The sequence below is a fragment of the Haemaphysalis longicornis genome, unplaced genomic scaffold (assembly GCF_048455015.1).
Source record: "Haemaphysalis longicornis isolate Haplotype H1 unplaced genomic scaffold, Haemaphysalis longicornis Haplotype H1 scaffold_5, whole genome shotgun sequence".
In the NCBI taxonomy this organism is placed as follows: domain Eukaryota; kingdom Metazoa; phylum Arthropoda; class Arachnida; order Ixodida; family Ixodidae; genus Haemaphysalis; species Haemaphysalis longicornis.
Window position 1 is genome coordinate 189,010,364 of NW_027526385.1, and position 19,315 is coordinate 189,029,678.

At 45.6% G+C, this 19,315-nt stretch overlaps 1 protein-coding gene across 2 annotated transcripts in view; it reads right to left on the reverse strand.

Annotated features, from left to right (window-relative positions):
• Positions 1–5,512: 5,512 nt before the first annotated feature.
• LOC144138905 (uncharacterized) overlaps positions 5,513–19,315 on the reverse strand; it is a 33,389-nt gene continuing 19,586 nt past the window's right edge. The window contains exons 1-3 of one of the 2 annotated variants that reach the window (XM_077671415.1): positions 13,477–16,781; positions 11,718–11,886; positions 5,513–7,452 (exon numbers count right to left, since the gene is read on the reverse strand). In XM_077671415.1, coding sequence (XP_077527541.1) covers positions 7,002–7,452; positions 11,718–11,791 — 525 coding nt within the window. In that variant the 5' untranslated portion in view covers positions 11,792–11,886; positions 13,477–16,781 and the 3' untranslated portion in view covers positions 5,513–7,001. Of the gene's footprint in view, positions 7,453–11,717; positions 11,887–13,476; positions 16,782–19,315 lie in introns of those variants that run through there. The other variant, XM_077671413.1, reaches the window with a different exon arrangement.

Genomic DNA, 19,315 nt, shown 5'->3' on the forward strand with positions numbered 1-19,315 from the left:
CGTCGGCGGCCAGCGGACGAAACGCTGGGCCGACTGACTGTCTGAAGGCCGGGGAGCCGTGCATTGGCTAGCCAATTGCCAGCTTATCCCCTCCTGACGTCACACGAAAACGCCGCAGAAAATGGGCGAGCGTAAAGAGAGGAGGATAGCATTTTCGAATTAATTTTTCTACTAAATAAAATCGCGTAAACGCGCCCAGGGTGGTCGAAACATGGCCTGGGGACTCCGGACTACAATTTGCGCAAGTAATCCCGCAATGTTTACATATCACTTCAGTGTCCCTTTAAGGCACTATACCCTCGACAAAAGTATTGGCATGGGATTTTACGGACGGCTACAAGAAAGCCAGAGGAACAACTGCTTAAAGCAGTTGTAAAAATACGTTTTAAAGACGCAGTTTTCGGAGGGATCTTATCCTTGTAATTATTGACTTCTAGAAGCCGTCTTCTCCTGTCTAAAATCCCTTTCTGACGTTTAATCCATGAATACGACGTTTTCTAGACATTCTGTGCTACCTAAGCGGCGTAGGTTACTCGACTCCGAACGAATTCCTGCACAAGCCTGATTAGGTTGTCTATCATCCATTGAGCTGGTTGGCTATGCACAAAATGAGGCGGGTGATTTGTTACATGCTTTTTGACAGCAGAGCTGTTTAAGCTCTTGGTTGCGCCGCCCATAAACCGAAAAAATACCAACAAAATACCGCGCGCGCGTACGCGTACGTCCCGCGAGTATTCGCCGCGAGCTCGACATGTAGGTGGCGACAGCGTCGCGCTGCTAGTGTGGATGCTCCGCTGAGCGGCCCGTAAGAATGCACACTGTGGGCGCGCTTCGTGCCTTTTTCCCGCTGTATGTGCGCACGAAAGGTGCAAACAAGAGTGGTATGGTGTAGTTCGGTTCCTCAACGTTCAATGTATAGCATGGAAGCGGCAGTCAGTTTTCATTACTACGCCAAAAAACAGCGACGACTCATCGGGAATCTCAGAATGGCCGTAATTGTGACAATGAACTTGTACGCTGTGGCTCGTAACAAGCTCGATCTTTCCAGACTATGGTTTTGAGCCTTCAATAAAAGCATAAATAGAAACAAATCAGGAAGCCTCGATCTCTGAAATTCAGTTTACAACGGCAATCTCAATCGCTTTCACTGGTAGAATGACGCATTCTTGCATTTGTGGGATGCCCTGAAATGGTAACACTACTTAACTACCCCGAAATTCTTTCGAAGAGCTTACGGTATTTTTTGTGTGTTCAAAAGGCAACACAAAATTACTGAATTTTGATCAGCGCAGAGATATAAATGTAACCGCTCTAACGGGTCATTTCAATTACATTTTAACGACTCTGAAGGAAGGTTTGATGAATAACGGTTTCGGATCACTTATTTACGGCTTTCGTCGCAAGTGAACTTGCGAATTGAATTGTCAACGCACGCAGTACAATCAACATCTCATGACAGATTTTCGCAAAGTGACAAGCAGGTTTACAGTGTGCAAACCATGCTTCTGGGACCTCACAGTGAGCACAAATTTTCTGTTACGGCTGCTCTGTTGACCATTTGCGTTCCTTTTAAAATCTAACAGGTGCCTGCAACAGCGAGATGTGTTTGCATTCTTGCGTATAAGGTCCCTAAGGATGGCAACAAATGAAGTTGCGCTGTTGCAGATGTAGTAAAACATTTCCTTTTTATTTCTCGTTTCGAATCAGCGCAACGGGTTCCCGGTAACTACTTTGTTTTGTAAACTGAATATCGCCTTTGTCTTGGCATTTAATTCTTGAGGATTGGTTAAAAAGTGAAATTCTGTGCATTTAGTTTTTTTTCGGAAAGGGGGGGGGGGGGGGGGGAGGTCCCGCCAACGTTGCAAGAGCAGCGAGAAGAGAACGCATGTAACGCGAAAAGCCAAAGCCAAACTATGGTTATCAGTATTACTTACAATCGAAACTACATTAGGCGTCGTGTTCTGTAGCGGGAAAAAAGCAGTACGTATTTTCAAAACTGATTAACCCCCCTTTTGTCCGGAATTGTCCAGGAATTGTGGCTCGCCTTTTTCAAAATGGTATTGAAAGCAAGCATTGTGGGAAAAAACTAAAAAACAGCCAGTCATGGCACACACCCCTCACATATGTGAGCAACAACGTGCGCTATATTACGCGTTTTCTCCTCTCCCTTTAAACTTAGGTCCACCTTAACAGGTTAAGACGTGACCATATTAGGCATTTGGTTATGCTGAGTGAGACACCTTTCTGGACAAGGTGATTCATGTCGGATTTGAAAATGATATATATGAAAATAGCACACGAAATGCCACATGACAGACGCAAACTCACAACTGCTTAATTTTACCGTAAACTCCCCCTAAATACTCTTGCGCATCCATAGAAACGTATTTTAAATAATACGTAAAATTAGCAACTCGATACAGTTGAATAAATGTTTATTCCTCCTCCTTAGTTAAACGACTGTCCAAAAATGGTATTTATTTTAGAAAAGGTACGGGAAGGACACGATCACACAGGCGCTTGCGGGTGTAAAATACGTGTCCGGTAATGTATGGGCGATAGCGCACGGGTCGTGTGCAGTGTAAATGTTCTTGTTTGTTTCTTCTTTCTATAAGGACACAGCGCAATTTTACAAGGGTGTGGAATTTGCACGCGTATGCACAGGTCTTGTCGCTTCTTACCCGTTTCGCGTACTAAACTTTTATCCGTTAAATAATCACCACGCCACCTTCAAAACGCACCCTTCGACGTTCCTGAAACAGCAGACGACTGCACTCAACAATACAAAAAGTGCAATGCGTGGAAGCAATGTTTATAACACGTTTCACACTCAAGCGGTGACCAGGGCGAAGATGTTTCGTGGAATTAAACCAGCGCATTAACCCATAACGACCGCTGATTATTGCGTTTCTAGAGGAAACGCGCAAGCAGAGGTAACTATGTCATTGCTTACTGCCAAACGAGCACACATATTGGTTGTTTTGTCGTGTGCAGCACGCGTCTTGCAAATTAATCCGGAGCCCTCCACTACGGCGCGCCTCATCGCCTGCGTTGCGTCGGCGCGTTAAACCCCAGAATCAATCAATCAAGCACGCGTCTTGCGCCGCACGCAACGTGAATAAGCAGACGACGCGAGAGCGCCATCCACACTCACGGCCGGTCTGGAGGAGCGGCGGGCGCGCAGTTGCGCTCGCCGCTGCTCCAGTCCGGCCGTGCCACACTAGGAGCGGTTCTTCCCGCCGCCGCCAGGGGCCGACTGTGTTCGCGCTCGGGGCGAATACCCGGCGTCGCCAAGCCAGGCTTGCACGAGGGCTTGTGCCACATGAGGGGCTCGCAAAAAAAGAAAAGAAAAAAATGCCGAGCGCACGTGTCCAATTAGGCCGACTTTATTGTTTTCTTTGTCGTCTCTATCCCTCTTGAGTCTACATACTAAATATTTGCTTCTGCGCTACTAGTTTGCTTTATCTGATTCATTTTCATTAGAAAAAAAATAACTCTTCTTAGCCAATCCCTTAAGTGGTTATGCGCATTTATCTGGGCCACCATTGCCACCAGTCAGCGCAGGTTTTGAGCAAACTTTTGGTTGGTAAAAACTTTACTGAATGCCTACTGAGCTTTCACTCACTGGGCGTAAGGGACCCGCTTAGAGGCGTTGCCAACAAAACGACTGTCACCTGGTCCTGATGTCATTCACTGCGCGTTACTCGGGGTAACTCCGGCTCTGTGCCGTCGGCATGAGGGATGGGGCGACTAAAGAAGATCAGGACGCCCGTGAAGAGGCGGCTTATCCGGAAGCGCGCGCGCCACTCTGCCAGGCGAGAATGCAATTGCCCAGGAGAAGAAAAGGAAGCAGTAGATGGATATGGATAGATAGATGGAAACTTTATTGTTCACGGGATGGTGGGCATGAATCAGCCACTTCGATCAACAGGCAGCCGCTGAGGGCTGATGATGTGGGTCGCTAGTTCCCGTTGCTCTTTGAGACTCGCTGCAACAGCCAGCCACTCTCCGGTGTAATTGTGTGACTGTGTAGGGTTCTAAGGGCACTCCCACAAAATGTGGTGCTAAGTACGTAGGTGGAATAAGGCAGTGCGGACAGAGTGTCTGGCGTGCGTTGAAATAAATGGAGCCGAGTGGGTGTGTGCAGTGAATGCGTTTGTGCCTGCCGAGTGACTACTTGGTGAGGCCGAGTGCACTTGGTGAGGTTAAATAATGTAGGAGAGAGGACCGCTCCCTGAGGAATGCCTCTCTGTGGGTAAAAGACTTCGTGACAGCAGACGATGAAGGATGTGAAGACTGGAAAGGGCACTGTAGAAAAAAAACGCTTACCTATATACTGTGCGTTTGCTTTTACTTTGCGTTTGGTTTCCTGGGTGCGGCATTATTTTAAAGTCCGAGCTGGTTTTCTTCTCCTGAGAGGGAGAGAGAGAGAGAGAAGAAATAAATTTTCTTTTATTGAGCGGAGGCCGATGTTATAAACTTTGCTCCATCGAAGGCACCCCTAGCCTGGGGTTACTTGACTTTGGTTGAAATCTCCTCCTTCCGGTGCTGCAGACAGACTGAAGAAAATCATTCTTATTGCAACCCCTGGCTACAGCTGTCTTCTTCTACACGCATCTCTAAACAGGGGCTATTTTCGAAGAAAAGAAAAAGACAAATTCTAAACTTACTGGCGCGGGGTGAAAGTTTTCGAAGAAAAACGGAAAAGACCGAAAAATTGCTTTCGAATTTCAAGGGAAAACCTAATTTCCGTATTAAGCTAAACTAACCCAATCTTTCCTAGCAAACCTCGCACCATGGTCTACAACATTACTTCAGGAGGTTTAGCTGATATTCACAACAATAATTTCGCCCCGGTAGACTTTTGCCCAAATGTGTGAAATAAAGTGGTGCGCCAAACTTTCTTCAGCCCCGCAACCTTATGTAGCATCGAATAAATTCATGGGGATAAACATAATATTTGCGACATTTTCAATATAATTGACAAAATATACCTCGACTCCACTGTCGCCACGTTTAACGCTGAAACCTTGCCCTTCTGTCAATATGCACGTTATTTGGGGTTTCTACCAGGAACTATCGTACATAATAGGTACACGACTATAGTGGACACCTCACTGAGTTTAAAGGATGTCGGAGGTGCCTAAAAAAGGGGCCAGCACCGAGTCCTTTGCCTGAAATCTGGCAAGCATAGAAAGTTCAAGTGGCTGGTTGGATGCGAAGAGTGTCTCCGAGGATTTTTGCCTAATGCCATTGTGAACTCGGACACAAATACCAATTGATGTACACTGAAGGTGCGTAAAGAGAGTGACTATGCTGCGAGACATGAGCTCGTGATCTGTAAAGATGTCAAAGGGCCTGCCTTCGACGAAATGTCAGACGTGGCACACAAAGATCGATGGTGAGCAGCTCTTGGTCGAATGCGACGTACCATGCTTGTGTAGCATCGAGATGTCCGGAGAAAAAGTGGAGAGGAGTGTACACTTTTGGAAGAAACAGGAGTGGCATCCGCTAGGCACTCTTATCAAGTCGTTTTTATTCTGCCAGAAAACTTGTTCCTCCACTAAAAGCTGAATTAGCGGCTTCAAAAAGCCCTACAAATGACATACAAGGAAACAGCACAGAGAATGTAATTGTACAAAAATAAAAACACAACCATTTACCCATGCAAGGTGAAACAAAGTGCGTAGTCTAGGAACTTTTGCAAGGTACCATGCGTCTAGACAAACATAAAGTAAAAGTTTCTATAACGTGCATCAAAAGTAAATCAACATTTTGCATACACATACAGTAATAAGTGCAAGTAATGCTATCTGGCATATACACAAAGAAATATAAATGCATACATAACAAGCAAACAAAAATAAACACACGAAACAAACGTATTACAAACACATGTAGAAAAATTGTAACCCTTCAAAACACAGCGTAAAAATGAACTCGTACAGATAGTGACCAATCAAAACTTAGCAGTTTCGTAATGTTTTTTGGTCGGATATCTTTGTAAGTTAACATTCGGTATTTGGAAGAGTGTGAGATAGTGACTGCCACTTATAATATGTACAAAATGAGGTACGCGCCATTATGCCTGATTTCGTGCGTTATTGCAGTGTTGTGGTATGCCAGTCCAGACAGAGATGCCAAAAGTGGAACCCATCAACGTTGAAGGGAAAAGCATTTTCTGAAATGCAGCAAATTGATTAAGATGGCCGATTCCATCAACACTGTATTTTGGAAGGACATTATTCATAGCTTAGTTATGTGCAATATTTTATAGCAGCCATACAGGCAAAATAAGACATCGTTCAGTTCAAGAGAACTACCATTTGGTAACTTCCTCAGCTCCATTCGAGCCATGAAAAATGTTCTAAACTAAAAAAAAAGGAGCACACAATGTGAAAAAAAAGAAGTTTCATCCTGGATTGCCTGTTAGAAGTTTGCGATAATACTGGTGCCCTTGTGATTGGAAAAAACAGTCGTTTCTGCAAGCCAAACGTGTATATTGTCTTCACAATTCCTTTGAATGTAGCCCACTAATTTCTTTCGAAATTCCAATAGCTCATAAATGTCAGCGTGTGTTGTCACATATACTAAGCTGCAATGACTTATGCGTGAAATCAAAAGGGCTTAATATATTTGCAGCTTAGCCTTAAGTGAAAGAAAACTTTGAGAGCATGAGGCCACTCCTGTGAGCACAGAAAGTTTCCTAGGACATGATTAAAATGGGTGTCCTAATTAAAATGGAAAGACAAGTGTACTCCAAGTACCCTGCAGCAATGAACAGTTTTTATACGTTCTTGAACATGAGAGTCTGGCATAAACAAAATACTTTGTTTCTTGCTGAAAATCTAACTCCATTAGTTTTGCTGCATTTAGACATGAACCCTCAATAGGGTGCAGCACACCTCGAACCTATTCACCCGAACTCAGACCTCGATCTCGTTGCCAGAAATTTTCAGTACATAACCGAGTCTTGCAGTAAGACGCATTAGTTATGAGCATTAATTCGGCACGACTTTTTCACCGTCGCCACTCGCAGAGGCCGCATCAATCGACGGGGTTTGCCCGCCGTGAATGAGTCGTTCGTGACGCTTGGCCTCTGTCGGACGCAGGAATTTCTGACCGCACACTCGGCAGGCGTGCTGTTTCTCCACCGTGTGGGTCTGGAGGTGCTTTGTTAGAACGCCTTTGTCCCTGAAGGCCGATCCACAGAGATGGCAGGCGTGCGGCCGCCCGCGGACCCCTGCGTCCAGGTGCAGTTTCCTGTGGCTGGACAGCCCGGATGCGTCGAGGAAGCGACGGCCACAGACGGTGCACGGGTACGGCCGCTCCCCCGTGTGCACCCTCTGGTGCAGGTTGAGGGAGTGCGGGTGACTGAAGGCCCTGTCGCACGAGGGGCAGGAGAAGGGCTTCGCGAGGGTGTGCGTTCGCTCGTGCTGCGTCATGTGGCTCCTGGAAGGAAGGAAGGAAGGAAAGGCAGGGGGGTTAACCAGAAAAAATTACACCATCTTCCAGAGAGGAACCCTGAGGTGATGCGAAGCATCGCAGAGTTCCAATCCAATTCAATCCAAGCCAAGCCAATCCAATCGAATCCAATCCAATGCCCCTCGCGAGAGAGTGTTCGCTATCGGAGAGGAGAGGGGGTGAGCGGCGGACAGTGCAGCTGGCGCGGCGAGGAGAATGGGGGAGGGGTGGACGCCGACAACAACAACGCCGGATGGATGCAGGGACAAGGCGAGTGAATGAGATGCGTCGCATCTAATACTGTCCGGTTGGCTACCCTACTCAGGGGTGAGGGGATTCGGGAAATGAAAGGGAAAGAAAGGACAGCGGTAGTACATATCAAAGGAGAAAATGAGAGGAAGGAAATGAGGAAAAACACAAGGCGTGACCGGGCAACTAGAAAGGCGGTACAAACAACGCACACAACCAGAAAATGCACAAAACTAATACGGTCCACTGATGAAATTGGCGAACTAAGGGCACTGCACTACAGTAATGTCCCTACAATCGCTCAGACAGGCCCGTGTCCTTCAAAAAGAGCAGTAAGGCAACAGAACAGACAAGGGGCGATCACCAGGCAGGCTTTGTTGCATAGAAGGGTGGACTAAGAGTTGCATTGTTCACGAGTAGAAACTAACAAACTTGGAGCTCTTAAAAGTGGAGCTCGAGAAAGAGGAACCAAGCACAATGCTCGAAAAAAATCCTCTAACTCCCCTCGTACGGTTTGCTCTGAGAAAGGCAAGGTCATTCTTTTGAGAAGAAATAATTCCTATATCAAGGGAAGCTCTAGCAAAGAAAAATCCCGGGCCACCTCCACTAATGTAAAACCTGAGGAGGGGCGAAGCATGCTGTGTATAAGTGTAATCTTGGCGCCCTGGCATTTTTGCCAACGGAGATGAAACCGTTGGGGTGTACTGGTATACAGCTTTGCTGTAAGAGTCTCTCGTCTTTGAAGCACGAAGCTCTCTAGCGCGATTCGTAAACAGGTGTCTCGGTGTTTTTTTAGTGCGCGTTTTGTAGCATTCTAACAGGACATGTTAACAAGTGTCCCAGTGTTAAAAAACACTGGTACACGCTACATTCTAACGCAAGGCGAAAAGTAGTGTCCCGTTGTTTTAGTACCGTGACTGCATGAGATGATGATTACAATGACGACATGAGACACTGACAGCTCGAGCCCCTAATAAATACAAGTAAAAGCAAGGCTTGCACCTTGCCCAATCGCTAGTGCCCCCTGAAAGCCAGGTAAAAATGAAGGAGAGGTAACCGTCACCTTGTTTTTAGTCGAGGAGAAAATATGAGCTCGTTACAAGTACCCTCAATTAACCATGTTTTAAAAACAACTTCCGAAATGCTGCACATCCTAGCTGCAGCAAGGACTGCAGCTAGGATCCGAAACTGTCACAAAGAATCTTACGGCTAAGGCCAGTCACGTAGAATCATTACTAGAAATTGTTTGGGCCACATGATTTGCACATTCTGCGAACATACCCACAAAAGTTTGCGTCAGTCGACACGATTGTAACCATTCTTTTATAGAACACTCGAGAAACAGCACTTCTGAAATTACCAAGCCGTGTTTTTCTGGCTTAGAGAAAAGGGCTAAATTTAGGACGCGAAGAAGAACGACGACACAGATGCACTACTCATAACTACTTATATGCACCAGAAGGAAGAGACTGTTTTAGAGTTCGTAAGTTCCGCTACTTAAAAAGTATTGATCAGAAGAGGCTGAATCAGCCATTACTAACTTCCAGAAGACAGAAGTGCTACCAAGGTGCCATTGACATGCTCGATTCAATGTTCGACGACTCTTTCCGCATTAAGCATGAACATCTTTATCGTCTGCAATCCCTGCAAGCCCTCAAGTTGTCTTCTGACGTTGCCGGGCTGCAAAGACTTTATAACACTGTGCAAAGTTATGTCCATGGATTAAAAGCTTTGAAGGTGCCTACCACATCATTAGCTCAATGTTCACTGGTGTTTTGCTGTGGAGCCTTCCACCAGGCACCGTGATGGAGTACCACTGGCATTGAGCAACCACTGAGCTATCTTCTGGTAAAATAGAAGACAAATATGCGACAGCCATTGACAGAAGGCTACAAGATCTAATGTCTATTATTTAGGTGGAAGCTGACAGCAGAGAAAAATGTCAGACAATATTTGACGTGAAAGAAAAGCGGTACCTGATGAAAATAAGGAGCAAAGTAGAAGTGGATTTTGCCAACCACATCCTCCAATAGTGGAGATAATTCAAAATTCTCAAAATCCACGTGCAAAGGGAAACAGCTGCTGTTTTTGCCGGAGTAACAGTCATGAAACTGCGCAATGCGGGTCAACGACGACAAACCATGAGAAGAGGGAGATTCTTCGAAGAGAAGCCAGCTGCTTCAGACGCATGGCCAAAGGGCCACTGCTCAAAGGACTGCCAAAGATGGATTTCCTGCTCCTAATGTCAACAGAGGCGTGCTTCGCTGCTGTGCTTGCAGTCAACAACCAGAAATTAAACATCATTGCTGATTCGGATAAAGCATACTACGCAGCTGCAGACTTGGGCACAAACGTCAAGCATAGCAAGAACGCCTTGCTGCAGACCTCTCGTGTATGGACTGTCTCCTGACATTGCTTCCTGTGCGCGGTCATCAACAGTGGCAGACATAGAGGTGTTTTACGCAAGGACATCTCTTGAAAGTGGAAGCTCCCAGTTATAGGGGAAGTGAGTCTATCAACAGGTTTGGAAACGCTCGGCACAAGAAAAGTTGCAAGCATTGTACTGTCCGGATAAAACTAGTCAGTTTGATAATTCAGAATGCACTCTGGATGTTGCTGAAACTCCTAAAATATGCCAGGATATATAATCCTACTTGGCCAACGCTCCCTCCGTAACGAAGCTTGAAGAAACAGTGAAAAACATAGGTGATTCAGATAAACTTAGTTGGAGCCCTGGCGATGACGGTATTGGGGATCTCATCAGAGCAGACAAAATGCGGCTACTTTTTATGGGCACGTTACCAGTAAAAAGTAACGGTGCTACAGTTACAGTTACCTCAGCCAAAAAAAGTAACTCTGTTACAGTTACAGAGTTTTCAAAAGTAACTTGTAACAGTTAAGGTACATCCTCACTTGTGGCGCCACGCGCGCGCAGAAACGCCACCGCTTTTTGAAGGCCACACTACTGGGAGCGCGCGCGCAAAAGCAGCGGCGGCAGCGCTGCAAACCGGTCCTCGCCCTCTCCGATGGGGGAACAGGAAGAACGGGTCTGCAGTGCTCGCTGGCTTTCCGCGCTGGCCAAGCTCCCCGAGAAGAGCACTGACCTCGCAACTCACGTGACCCGGGCGCTGATTGGCTCGTTGAGTTTGGTGCAAAGCGCCCTGCCGCAAGAATGGGTCTGAGGTCTATCCTTGCGCGGCAGAGGAATCTTGCCACAAAAGGCCGTTTTGCTGCGCGCATTCTTGCACGTGCGGCACTGCGCGTGGGCGGCGCTGTAGGTGAGGACGTACCTTTACAGTTAGTGTGAAAAAGTAATGCCATTACTTTTCTGTTACTGTATAAATCTTAGCAATAGATCACAAAACAAGGGATCAGGCTCATTTAATAAGAACGTACGAAGGCACGCGGGTAGTCGAGATTGCCTGTTGTAAAACCCTAGATGAAGGGAACTTAAAAGGGAGCACACTCAAGCCCAACACCAACAATCGTTGTGTACGCCTGTTTTTGTTGTATAGACTTTTTGGTTGATGCGCCCTTGGTGTCATTACGGCAAGTAATGACACCACATCGTTTTCACGCACATCGGCAAGTAAAAAAACTTCACGCTTCAAGTAACTTCAAACTTCAAGTAACTTCTAGAGCCATTACAACTGAAATGAGGTGCTAACTGCAGCAGCAGAAATACAATCAACACCTGGTAAACGTTCACCGCAAGTTACTCGCTAGGTGTTGATGGGATGTCTTAGACTGCAAGTTTGTGTTTGTAAGGATGCTTCTAGTCACTTTTCAGCCGATTTTGTTGTTGAGCCCTAATGTAACGAACGCACACGGAAACTCGATGGCTCATTTCAAATTTCAGCAAAAAATGTCTACGTTCAGATTGTGCAGATACGGCAACTGTCACCGTCTCAGAAAGTGGAAGCGACACTATGATAAAGCAGGCTGTTCGCGCACGTGGCAGCGGTTCTCAGCCTAAAATGAAAGCGAAGCATCGGTGTCCTTACTGCCAATGGCATGTGTATGGGCAGTAGATGCACTTGAGCCTCCTTTGCGGCTTCTGTGCGTGTGCACCCTGCATGTGCTGGTTAAGGTAGTCTTGCGAGGAGAAGCAGTCCCCGCACAGTGAGCAGGCGAAGACCGTAACAGCAGGGGTAGCACAGGCGGTCCGGTCCTCTGGAAGGAACAGGAAAACAGGCAAAAGTTGGCACAGAAGGACGCCATCAAACTCTGTACTTCTCGATGGAGAACACCATTCGCACAAAAACTTAACTGCCTGACATCCAGCCCTGCCACGTCTCTCGCAAACTAGTGCGGTTCATACCGACGTGTATAAAACAGCGTGTTTGCATTAAAGGAGGTGTCTCAGAAATGGTTTCAGCCCATTCTCGAGTAAAAGCTGATTGATTGATTGTAGGGTTTAACGCGCCGACGCAACGCAGGCGATGAGGCGTGCCGTAGTGGAGGGCTCCGGATTAATTTTGACCTCCTGGCGATCTTTAACGTGCGCCGAAATCTCGAACACACGGGCATTTTTTGCTTTTCGCCTCCATATGAAAAGCGACCGCCGCGGCCGGGAATCGAACCCGCGACCTCGTGCTCAGCAACGCTATGCCTTAGCCACCGAGCCACCGCGGCAAGTGCCGAGTAAAAGCTGACCAACATGCAGGAATTCCCGATTCATGACTTACAACTGTGACGATGTAAAAAGCATGGAGGGCAGAGAGCAACACATTTTGGAGCTAAGAATTTCGCCACAAACTTTCGCATTCTATAGCCCGCACATTTCCTTCTCTTGTGAAGCGCATTGCAGATGCGAAATCACGGAGCAAACAAAAGTCAGAGGGGACGACATAAATCACCCCTAGCTGCATTTTGGTTTAGAGTAGCCAGTCAGAATGCCACCCCCTGCCCAGTGTTCCTCCAGCGACATTGCAGCAGCCAGGGTTTCCCACAAACACCAAACGCTGCCTACTGTCTTTCCGCGACAAACGTGCGAAACCTTCAATCTTCTGGAGATTTCTTGAGACTGAATGCAATATAGTGCTTGCACACTGAGGCAGTGAAAAGCACACTTTGGGGTGGGTTGATTTGCATTTAAAAATCAGCAACCTGAGGTTCAAAATGAATTTAAACAATGCTAACAAAAATCAGGTGACTGTCTACAAAAACGCAAGTACAAACACAATTGAACCATACCATTCAGTGTCCCTTTCAGGCATTTCAGGAATGAAATTTTATGCCAAAAATGTCCCCCAATTTAACCCAGGCTAATGAAAGGTCTTGACCACTTGACGCTGAATCAGCACAGTACAAGTAACCAGTACGACACTACAGCTCATCAATAAGCAACTGCTTACTAACAGGGCAAGTATCCAAATACCAGCATGTTTACATTATCAATTGGCCCGTCTTTTCACCCAGTGTTTTGTTTACTGGGACCCAAAATAGCATAACGTAGATCCTTGTTGTACTTGAGTGGCATAAACTTTGTCACTTATTACAGAAACATCAAGCTAAAAAAAAAATAATGCAGACATTGGAATCAAAACAAATGTGACGAAACAACAATAAAAACATACAATATTCACAAACGATAATGCAGTGGCTCTGGAAGGCATAAAGCAGCAAAAAGGTGACAGTAAGATGGCACGAGAAGAAACGGCAGCAGTTAGGAATATGCTAAAAATGGCAGCAATCAATGGGAAGCCCCATTAGGGAGCCAAAAGCATAAAGAATAAATTAAAGGCAACAAAAAGAGCCAACCTGCTGAAAATCCACATAAACATTGCCTTTGCTTCAATAAAAGGTAAGAAGGTGTTTTTTTTTTCACTTCAACAAGGCGATGAGACAAAATTCTGCAGTCGAGTTGAAAAGCTTGTTTTCAAGGCTGATAAAATATGCGGTGTCCACTTCATCCTTTCTGAAAAGTTGAACCAAAACAAAGTAGCTGTGTTATTTCTTTCCTTATGCCTAAGCACATGAGAACAATACAGACACCAACCACACAACACCAAGAGAGTCCAATAAATGCTTAGTACAGTACGTGAAGAACAAAAAAGCCGCACTGAAAGACAGCACCGTCAAAACTATACGCACTCCAGCGTTGCTTTCCAGTTAGAAGTATGAATTTACATTGGGATCATTGTTATTTGGCTGCGGCATTTCATTCTACTAGTGCATCAAACTTGTATCCTGAAACTCCTTGCCTGGCTTGAACACAGCTGATTCAACACACGTGCTTCATCACAGACTGTGCACTTCAAAGCATCCCTGGTAAATTAACACAGGCTAGCTGTCGAAGATTTTGAGGTTACAAAATGTGGTGTCCAAGTTTCTGTGAAGCTGTGGACGTAGATCACTATTCCCATCTATCGCTAACGGGGTTTTGGTGGCTATAAGTGGAACGGTGGCAGATGCACTAACCCCGAACTTCTTGTTCAGACATAACACTCCAACACAAGCAGATGCAACTTAAGTACGGTGGTCTGGGGTTTGTGGTGTTGCCACTCACCGTTAACCAAATTTGCTCGTGGTACCCCGAGCAAAGAGTACTCGGTAACCGTCAATGGGCGGAGTCAAATTAACCTCTAACTCTTTCGCTACCGCGCCTATTCAAAATCGATCAATTTGATTGATACTTTGGGAGTGCCTTTTCATAGCGTTCCAGGCGTTGCTCAAACAAGTAAAGCTGTTCGGAGTTATGTCACAAAATGGCCTTTCAAAATCAGTTTTGTTTTCATTTTTGCAACGGAAACGTGATTTGTGACACGCTTTTGAATCACCTGGGTGTGGAAAAGGGGCGTGGTCATCGCGCGTCACTGTTACCAACGAAGAATGCGTGCCACTCATAATTACTCTGCATCAGGGTTTGTTTTTTGCTATCAGGGCGTGAATGGTGAACCAGCAAACGATTTTCAATGGTCAGGTTCGCGCAGAATCCCAGAAATCGGCTGAAGATGTCAAGCAGTGCCTGGTTGCAAAGCTACTTTATGATTTTAGGCAGTTTTATTGCCTTTGCGCACGTTGTTCTAAGTTCTGTGGTAGTTCTACTTACCCCAGGACCATTCGCAAACAGTTTACAACAGTTTCGGTTTCGTTTCTGCATCTCGAAATTCATATTTAGCACAACTATGCAGTTACCCAACTTCCAGGTTACCTGCCATGGCACCTGGAGCATCCGAGACTGATCCTTGAACAAAGCACGCCGCTCCTGATTTCCCCCCACCCTAACCCAATTTCTACGATAAGAACTTCAGATGCAAGTCAAAAGATCACGCCCAGTCGCCAGATATCTGTTCTGCCGAGGACAGCGCTTCAAACCAGCCTTACACTGCCAGCTGTTCGCCTTCCGGTTTCGTTTCAATGCGAGGGTATATCTGGATGTCTAATGTTGCTGCTTAGTTGAACTGTCTATTCGGACGGAGTCTCCAATAAGTTTTTGTACAGTTTTATTTGAAAACTGTTAGGTGGTGCTGCAACAGAGGAGGCTCGTTGTGCTGATCGTTTTTATCGCGCAACTGCTACTCGGCCAAAGATCGCAGGGCATGATTCTCGCGCATCGTACCTCATTTTTGCGAGCAAGGCTACAATTGCGAGTAAGAAAATGATAATAAAGCTCAGCTTTATGTTTTGAGTGATAACTGACCATGAACATCAACAAGCATCAACCACAACGTTCCGTTTTCAACTTCATGCATGTTTTTTTTTCCGCATCGCGTGCTTGTTCCAAATATTGTGCTTGCTGTAATTGCAAAGTCAGTCATTGACAAGATGTTTTCACGTTATGTGAGGGCAAATTGGTGCCTCTGATAGTGTCAAAACGCCATATTTATTCCAGGGAACCACCCGAAATTGCACATTTTGAATTGGAGGTTGGGCTTCACCGCAAGACACGAGCACCGTGCGTGCTCAATTTTTTTTTATATCTGACAAACTGTTCCGCACAAGTCGACATTTTTTCTACGGCGTGTTTTTGAAATGTTTCCCTACAAAATGTATATTCTAATTTTTTTCTACTACCGGTGGTTTGATATACACAACTCCTTTTTTATCATTTTTTTCGACAACTTGACAAAAATTACGATTTTGATATTTTTTTTCACAACTATGCTATATAAAAACATTCGAGAAACAGGTGTTATTGGAAAGGCCGTTAAATAATCTGCATTTTGCGTTCCTGTAATTAGTGCCTAATTAATTTTTTTAGCAGGAAAAAAAAAGTTTTCTTGGATTTCTAAAAATTGGTCAATTTTCCGGCGGTAGCGAGAGAGTTAAGGCCTGTTGCCACTTGGCAATGCGGGTACAGTAAACCAAGAGCCTACAGTGGGCCAAGCGCCAGCAGCTCCCAGTGCTCTGCCAGTTGCATGTTCATGCAAGGGGGAAAAAAGAAAGAAAGGAAGGCTTTGCGGCAGGTGTTCAGTGGACGGGGACAGCAGTGTCTCCACTTCCTGGCACCAGCTCCCGGCCTGCATGCGGTGAGATTTCCACGGCTGCTTGCCTCGGTGTTTTGCGTTTGGGCAGCTGGTTTAATGGACAAAAACAAGACTCAGATTGTTATCACTCCGTTCGTGCGAATGTTAAAGGAGCACTGGCACGACATTTTCGTATTATACGTTTTTTTTTGCTGTCGTGGGTGCCTACCAGCCCACTCATTTTAGAATGGCACATTAGACGGTCTGCCGCAGCATAAATAAATTACTCACAGCCTTGTTTATTCACGTCAGTCTCAGTTTCGACGAAACGAACACCGAGGCGGTTGTCATGACAGGAAAGTGCTTGTGACGTCACTGTTCTCATCGCACCACTGCTGGTGTGAATGTGCGCGCACCCAGACCGGCTGTGGTCTCCACCATCGCCACGTCCTCCTCGGGCAGCATGACGTCAGACCCAAAACCAGTGATGTGATACGCACAGCAAAACAGCACCTGCAAACCGCAGCCAGCGTGTTGGCCACGTCACGGGGGCCCTCACGTCAGCAGTTTGGGGCCAGGAGCAAATGGCATCGTGCTGATGCTGATTGTGAAAGGGTATCCACATTCTGAGCTCTCTCGAGTGCGCAAAGATTAAAATGGATTTAAAATATGTTATAGTAGTACTGAATGGTTACTGTTGAAATTTTCTGGGAGATATCTCCATATACGAAGGAAGCCTTTCACACGGTTATCTCAGCTTTGAAATTTTGTGCCAGTACTCCGTTAATTTAATTTGAGCTGGCATAAAATTACCACCAGTATTTCGCCATTTCCTGATGCTCATTCCGAAAATGTCTGCGATATATTTGTTGATGGACAGACACTGGAAAAGCATTTCCCTGCCCCCACTCCTTTCACTTATAAAAGCTAGAGCAGGGCAGCAAAAAGTTACACTTCTTTTCTTTACGTTCCTGCTTGGAATGAAGCTTGCAGAGGTCTTTTTCAGGGGTGGCCTGATCGCTTTTAAGCCTGTGCTCTATGAGCACCCTTTTCTATTGAATAAACTAACGCACAGCATTCATCAGTTTCCCATAGCATTGCTTCTTCGATGCCGTGTTCAGTGCATGCGAGAAGACAGTGCAATGACAAAATAGGAGGATGGTTTTTATTTGACTGCCATTTTTAAACCTGCACTTATTAAAACCACATTGCGTGACTTATACAAAAATGCACGGGTTGTTACCACGCACACACGTCGTGGAAATTTTGTTTTCTGTGTAAACACACCTGCTTTACGATATTACACTGACATGCTTTACTGAGTGAACACACACACACATGCACACACAAAAATCTGTGATGTACACAAGAGACACCCTTCCCCTCTACTGAGAAAACTTGTGAGGCCGGAAGAGTAGGTCCATACCACCAGGCCACCAATGCTGCCTGCCATTAGTAAACAGTGCTGATAATTATGTTGCTGTAGCAAGGCACAGAGCAACCTTACGCTGCTTTCATGTATTCTTTCACTACAGAGAGCACTAAAGGCACCCCCAAGTTTTTAGTTGTACAGTATCTTGGTTTTTGCTTTGATTTTTTTTTCTCCTGTTAAAGGCCAACTGCACTCAAATTTTTGACAATGTAAAAATAATGTCCCTTAATAGTACACATTCAAAGAGTGTGAAATGCAAAATACTACGCTTCAAACATGAACGCGAGCGACGCACACGGCTCACGACATTTGCGTTTTCGGAACTGAAACTGCATAGAAAAGGCGGCCATTACCGGCGGCCGGACGTGACGTACGTGATGGAACGGAAGCGGCCGCTCAGAGCCGCCTTCAAATGCGCGTGGTAGCATCGCGTTCCGCACAGAACTCCCACTAACATTGCCCAGGATAATGGAGTTAAGCGCAATTCCGACATCGTGTTGCTATCAATCAAAATGAAGTAGACCGTACGACAGTTATTTTGCCATCAGAATAACTGCCGTTGTAACAATCCTTAAGATTGCGAGTAAAAATGCGGGCCCTGGTTTACAGAGTTAGCTGCTCGTACTGGTTAGCCGGCGCCTCGGCTGTCACATCGCTCTCTATAAAGGGAATAAACCGCACGCGGGCGGTAATCAATCACTCTTTTTATTATACATTACGGTCAAACAGCTTCGTGAATATCAGCCCAGCATTTTTCGCCTTGTTGCACATTGATAATCGAATTGTGAAAGAGATCTAAAACTATAAGCCAGCTTACACAGCTAAGTTATGCACTAAAACACGAAAAAAGTTACCTATCTACCACTGTCTTCTAATTTCACCAGAGACATGTGCTGTTAAAAACATTTTACTTTCAAGTAAACTAAATCTAGTGCTCTACAAAAGTGAATACTTTATTTGGGAATTGAAAAAAATCAAAGGTATCGTTTATGAGAGGAGCAGTTTTGCTAGCTTTCGCACTTCGCGAAGACGACGGCCGATATTTGTGCAGATGTATTTGTTACCACGAGCAAGGCTGATTTTGGTTCACTTAGCGAGTGAGGCAAAAGTCGCACAAATGTTTATACCGCGTGTACAACAACTCTAGTTAGGTCACAAAACTTTGGACATGTCTAAGGGATGGAGATGCCATTGGCCCAGCCCAAATATTGCAAATATTGGACGGAGAATTGCAAGTGGTCAAGAGTTTATAAAAATTGTGCCCACCTCCCCGCGAGGGGAACCCTGTGTAGATGTGACGCATCGTGGGGTTCACTTGGTGTTTCCGTTGGATTGATTCTGAAATCGCGTGAAACGTGTCGGGAATGCGTATGATTATTATGTTTTATGATTATTATTATGTTTTATTGGCCAATCCCGGGGCTTCGCTGTCACAACGATCTTTACTCCATCATTGTTGCTGTAAGTGGGAGCTTCTATTCTTTTATTGCAAGTGTTAATCATTGCCCCATCATGCGTTTTATCAGTAGCATCTTGACGTAGTTTGAATGAGTCAAGGATATAAGGCGCGTTCGTAGCATTTGATTCTGTCTCGGTTTTGTGGCGCAGTGGGAAGAGCATGCATGTACCTCACGTTCCGCCCACAGGGTCGTGGGATCGAAACCGGGCGCCGCGGAGGGGTGTGGACGGACAACGCCGTATGGAGGGACAAGGCGAGTGAATGAGATGCAGTCGCATCTAAAAGAGTATTTTTTTTCTG